This window comes from Gavia stellata, chromosome 36 (genome assembly GCF_030936135.1).
Source record: "Gavia stellata isolate bGavSte3 chromosome 36, bGavSte3.hap2, whole genome shotgun sequence".
Taxonomy (NCBI): domain Eukaryota; kingdom Metazoa; phylum Chordata; class Aves; order Gaviiformes; family Gaviidae; genus Gavia; species Gavia stellata.
Window position 1 is genome coordinate 39,981 of NC_082629.1, and position 6,008 is coordinate 45,988.

The window sequence follows — 6,008 nt, forward strand, 5'->3', positions numbered from 1 at the left end:
GCGGGGTGACAGTGGGGACTCGCGGTGGGGGGGTGTGTGTCTGCCTTTGCAACTGGTTTATTTTATTTTAAGGAAAGTGTTTTTATTTGTGTGTTCTGCGACAATAAAGCTGCTGCCCTTGGACCTGTCCCCGCCACGTCCCTCCTGTCCCCGCCACGTCCCTCCTGTCCCCGCCACGTCCCTCCTGTCCCCGCCACGTCCCTCCTGTCCCCGCCACGTCCCTCCTGTCCCCGCCACGTCCCTCCTGTCCCCGCCACGTCCCTCCTGTCCCCGCCACAGAATCAGAATCACAGTGTTGGTAAAGCAGGGATGTTTTAGTTACTGCTGAGCGGTGCTTACACAGAGCCACGTCCCTCCTGCGCCCGCCACGTCCCTCCTGCGCCCGCCACGTCCCTCCTGCGCCCGCCACGTCCCTCCTGCGCCCGCCACGTCCCTCCTGCGCCCGCCACGTCCCTCCTGCGCCCGCCACGTCCCTCCTGCGCCCGCCACGTCCCTCCTGCGCCCGCCACGTCCCTCCTGCGCCCGCCACAGAATCAGAATCACAGTGTTGGTAAAGCAGGGATGTTTTAGTTACTGCTGAGCGGTGCTTACACAGAGTCACGTCCCTCCTGTCCCCGCCACGTCCCTCCTGCGCCCGCTCCCCATTTGCATGCTGGACCCCCCCCCCTGGCAAGGACCCCAAGGCTCTTGCCCTCCTCCTCTGCTGCTGCAGGTGACCCAGAGTCCCTCAGCCTTTGCTGCGGACCCCCCACTTTGAGTTTTGGGATTGGGGGGGACCCCAGGAGTCCCAGGAAGGTGGGGGGGGGCTGCTTGGTTGGGGTTCCATCCCCATGGCAGTGCTGGGCTTTAGCCTCTACAGCTTGGGGGGCACCTTGGATGCCCCTTCCGCTTGGGGGGGCTTTTCTCGGGGTTGGGGGGGCTTTTCTCGGGGTGGGGGGGCTGTAAGAGGGACATTTGGGGGCTGCTGCCCCCCGACTTTGGGGAGCTGCTGCCCTCCCCTCCCCTGCGGAGTGCTGCCGGCCGCCGGCCGCCAGGGGGCGGGGTCCGGCGGAGCAGAGAGCTGCGCGGGCGGCCCCAGAGCGTCGCGGCGGCCCAAGATGGCGCAGACGGTGAACGTGGGGGAACTGACGCTGCCGCAGCTGGAACTGCTCAAGGGGCAGCTCGACCAGGTGGGGCCGGGCCGGGGGGGGCTGTGTGGGGCCGGGCCCGCCCGCCTGGGGCTGTGTGGGGCCGGGGGGGGCTGTGTGGGGCCGGGGGGGGCTGTGTGGGGCCGGGCCCGCCCGTTGGGGGGTCGTGTGGGGCGGGGTCCGGCGGTTGGGGGGCTGTGTGGGGCCGTGCCCGCCCGCCTGGGCCTGTGTGGGGCCGGGGGGGCTGTGTGGGGCCGGGTCCGGCGGTTGGGGGGCTGTGTGGGGCCGGGGGGGACTGTGTGGGGCCGGGTCCGGCGGTTGGGGGGCTGTGTGGGGCCGGGGGGGGCTGTGTGGGGCCGGGCCCGCCCGCCTGGGGCTGTGTGGGGCCGGGGGGGCTGTGTGGGGCCGGGTCCGGCGGTTGGGGGGCTGTGTGGGGCCGGGGGGGACTGTGTGGGGCCGGGCCCGCCCGCCTGGGGCTGTGTGGGGCCGGGGGGTGCTGTGTGGGGCCGGGGGGTGCTGTGTGGGGCCGGGCCCGCCCGCCTGGGGCTGTGTGGGGCCGGGGGGGGCTGTGTGGGGCCGGGTCGGGCAGGGGGGGATGTGTGGGAATAGCCCGGGCCGTGGGGCTGGGGGGTGATTTATGGGGCCTGACTGAGCTGGGGGGGGGCGATGTGTGGGGCCAGACTGGGCTGGGGGGACTGGGGGGGGTATTTACTGGACTGGGACGATTGGGGGGGTGATGCGTGGAGCCAGACTGGGCGGGGGGGGGGGGGGGGGGCAGAATGTGTGGGGCCAAACTGGGCTGTAGAGGTTGGGGGGGGAATATACTCGACCAGACTGGGCTGGAGAGGGATGTGTGGCGCCAGACTGCGCTGTTGGAACTGGGAGTGACGTACTGGTCAGACTGGGCCCTGGGAACCCCAGGAGTAGGAACTGGGTGCTCGAGGTGGGAGGGTGACAAGGCCTGGAGCCCGACCGGGCGAGGTGCCCCAGGCCCCCGTGTCACCCCCGTGTGCCACTGCCTTGGGGACACCTCTGGGCTCCGGGTGTGGGGCTGCGGTACTCGCTCTTCGGGGCTGTTCCTGGCTCCCCGCTGCTCCCCCCACCCCAGGGACCCCCTCCCCGCTGACGGGACCCCCCCCTCCCCGCTGACGGGGCCGTGCTCTCTGCCAGGAGGTGGAGTTCCTCTCGTCCTCCATCGCCCAGCTCAAGGTGGTGCAGACCAAGTACGTGGAAGCCAAGGACTGTCTCAACGTCCTCAACAAGAGCAACGAAGGCGAGTGGATCCCCCTGCCCCATCCCAGCTGGGCCTGGGGGGGCCACGCCAAGCCCCCAGAGACCGGTACCCTCCTCCCCTGGCATCGCCGGCGCTCCCGTCCTCCCCGAAAGGCGCTCCCGTCCTCCCCGAAAGGCGCTCCCGTCCTCCCCGAAAGGCGCTCCCGTCCTCCCGAAAGGCGCTCCCGTCCTCACCCGAAAGGCGCTCCCGTCCTCCCCGAAAGGCGCTCCCGTCCTCTCCCGAAAGGCGCTCCCGTCCTCCCCGAAAGGCGCTCCCGTCCTCCCCAGGGTGAGAAGGTACCGAGCCCCGCTCTGAGCGAACCACCCAGCCTCCCCCCATCAGCTCTTTCGCTCCAGGCTCTGGCGCCTGGCAGGGAAGGTTGGGGGGGCACGGGGGGCTGCTGGAGGGGGCCCAGATGTTACGTCACCCCGCCCAGATGTTGAGCTGTGGCCCTGTGGGCTCCCTTACCCGTCTCCGCTTAATTTTATTTTTATTTTTCCACAGGGAAGGACCTGCTGGTGCCACTCACCAGCTCCGTATCCTTTCCTGCTCCTTGCAGCCCCCCCAATTCACTCCCCTTGGGGCTGTTTGTGCCAAACCGGCTCGCCGCCGGCACCATGCGGTGGTGCCGGTACCCGGCACGTCCGGGCTCCATCCCTGGCTTTCCTGCCAGAGCCACGTCACTCTCCCGCTTCCCCGCTTTCCCTGACCCCCCCTCTCCCAGATGTACGTCCCGGGAAGCTCTCGGATGTCGAGCGCGTCCTGATCGATGTCGGAACCGGCTACTACGTGGAGAAGGTGAGGAGCGCACCTGGGGACGCTGTCTGGTCTGGGGGGGCGGCTCGGTGCCTTCCCTGGGAACTGCTCCCCGTGTTTGTGCCGCAGAGGCCCCCCCATATCCCCGCTTCCCTCCCCTCAGACGGCAGACGACGCTCGAGACTTTTTCAAGCGGAAATCGACTTCCTGACCAAACAGATGGAGAAGATCCAGCCGGCGCTGCAGGAGAAACACGCCATGAAGCAGGGTGAGCGCCCGGCTCCCTCCCCGCTCTTTGGGGGGCCCCCCCCAGCACCCCCACCCCACTCACTCCCCAGCCCCCTTCTCTCCCCCCGCAGCCGTGGTGGAAATGATGAGCCAGAAGATCCAGCAGCTCACGGCCCTGGGAGCCGCCCAGGGTGCGACCACCAAGGCGTAGCCTTCGGCCTCACCATCGCCGCTGGGACGGGAGCGGAGGCCGGAGGGAGCCGTGGGGTGCGGTGCAGCCCCCCCACTCCCGCCTCTCCATCCCGGTTCTCCGGTGGCTCTTCCCCCCCTGTCCGGTGGTGCCCGGCAGCGCCAGCCCCCCCCTTTTTGTAGGCAGCACCTCGCTGTCGCAGCGCGGGAATAAACGAGAGACTTTGTGGAAGCGGGGTGCTCTTGGGGTGCTCTGCCAGGTCTGTGGCCACGCCATTCGGAGCAGCCGTATCCCGGGAATCCCGCTGCTCCTGGGAATCTCGCTCCCTTCCTCTCCAACTTTGTGGGGACTCAGCTGGGTGCTCCCCCAAGACAAAATAATCCATGTTCCCCCAAAGAGAAGAACTTTATTCTACAGCCGAGGCCCCATCCAGCCGCGCTCCGCTCCCCGGCACAGGGGCTGCCTGGCGGCGCCCCGGGGCTCTACCCTATACATTGTTCCCCCCCTATATATACATCTATAGGGTCCAGACCCCTATGAGGGGTCACCGAGGTCCAGCCTGTGGCTGCTGGGGGCCACACAAAGCGCAAGGGTGTCCAGTGTGGCCTGGTGTCACCCTGTCCCCCTGCCCCCATCGCAGTCCGTGTGTCCCCTGGCGTCGTGTCACCCCATTCCTGTGTCTACAGCACAGTCCGTGTGTCCCCTGGCGTGGTGTCACCCCATTCCTGTGTCTACAGCACAGTCCGTGTGTCCCTGGCGTGGTGTCACCCCATTCCTGTGTCTACAGCACAGTCTGTGTGTCCCTGGCGTCGTGTCACCCCATTCCTGTGTCTACAGCACAGTCTGTGTGTCCCCTGGCGTGGTGTCACCTCGTCCCTGTGCCCACAGTACAGTCCGTGTCCCCCCAGCTCTATGTCACCCTGTCCCCCTGCCCCCAGCGCAGTCCATGTGTCCCCTGGCGTGGTGTCACCTCATTCCCATGCCTGCAGCGCAGTCCATATGTCCCCTGGTGTGGTGTCACCCTGTCCCCCTGCCCGCAGCACAGTCTGTGTGTCCCCTGGCATGGTGTCACCTCGTCCCCCTGCCCACAGCGCAGTCTGTGCGTCCCCCAGCTCGCCGTCACCTTGTTCCTCTGCCCGCAGCACAGTCCCTGTGTCCCCCCGCTCTGTCACCTTGTCCCTGGCCCATAGCACAGTCTGTGTGTCCCCCAGCTCTCTGTCACATCCCCCTGCCTGCAGCGCAGTCCGTGTGTCCCCTGGCGTGGTGTCACCCTGTCCCCCAGCCCAGTCTGTGTGTCCCCTGGCGTGGTGTCACCTTGTCCCTGTGCCTGCAGTACAGTCTGTGTGTCCCCTGGTTTGGTGTCACCTTTGTTCCTGTGCCCACAGTACAGTCCGTGTACCCCCCAGCTCTATGTCACCCTGTCCCCCTGCCCGCAGCGCAGGTCCATGTGTCCCCTGGAGTGGTGTCCACCTCATTCCCATGCCTGCAGTGCAGTCTGTGTGTCCCCTGGTGTGGTGTCACCCTGTCCCCCTGCCCCCAGCCCAGTCTGTGTGTCCCCTGACGTGGTGTCACTTTGTCCCCCCTGCCTGCAGCACAGTCCGTGTGTCCCCCAGCTCCGTGTCACCTCCTTCCCCTGCCCACAGCGCAGTCTGTGTGTCCCCCAGCTCGCCGTCACCTCGTTCCTCTGCCCACAGCGCAGTCCGTTGTGTCCCCTAGCTCTGTGTCACCTTGTCCCCTTGCCCGCAGCGCAGTCCGTGCGTCCCCCCCCGGCTCTCAGCGGACGAAGAGGGGCTTGTGGACGCGCTTGTGGCGGTTGAGCGTGGCGCTCTTGGCGAAGCTCTCCCCGCACTCCACGCAGATGTAGGGCTCGTGGCCGTGCGCCTGCGCCCGGTGACGCTCCAGCTCGGCCCCGTCGCGGCAGCTCTGCCCGCACTCGGGGCAGGGCGAGGGTTGGCCGCGGGGCGGCGTGAACCCGCTGATGCTTCAGCAGGTTGGTGCTCTGGGCGAAGCCGCGGCCGCACTGCCCGCCAGCGATGGGGCCGGGCGCCCGAGTGGGTGCGTTGGTGCTTGATGAGGTTCTTGCTCTGGGTGAAGCTCTTGCCGCACTGCCCGCAGGTGTAGGGCTTCTCCCCGGTGTGGATGCGCTGGTGTTGGATGAGGTTGGAGCTCCAGCTGAAGCTCTTGCCGCAGTCCCCGCAGCGATTACGGCTTCTCCCCGGTGTGCGTCCGCCGGTGCTGAACCAGGTGCGAGTTTTGGCTGAAGCTCTTGCCGCACTCCCCGCAGGTGCTGGGCCGTTCCCCGGTGTGAGTCCGCTGGTGCCGCAGCAGCTTCGACCAGTGGCTGAAGCTCTTCCCGCACTCGTTGCAGATAAAGGGGCGCTGACGGCCCCCCCGGTGCCGTCCCCCCACCGCCTTCCCCTTCCTCCTCCTCCTC

The 6,008-nt window shown here is 68.0% G+C and overlaps 1 protein-coding gene across 1 annotated transcript; it reads left to right on the top strand.

The window, feature by feature from the left end:
* Window positions 1-1,097: 1,097 nt before the first annotated feature.
* On the top strand, window positions 1,098-3,792 carry PFDN5 (prefoldin subunit 5). Its single transcript, XM_059832827.1, is given in 7 exon segments — window positions 1,098-1,169; window positions 2,298-2,400; window positions 2,905-2,940; window positions 3,125-3,198; window positions 3,320-3,353; window positions 3,356-3,424; window positions 3,516-3,792. Coding segments are annotated over 7 exon segments (468 nt in total). The 3' UTR covers window positions 3,596-3,792.
* The last annotated feature ends 2,216 nt before the right edge of the window (window positions 3,793-6,008 follow it).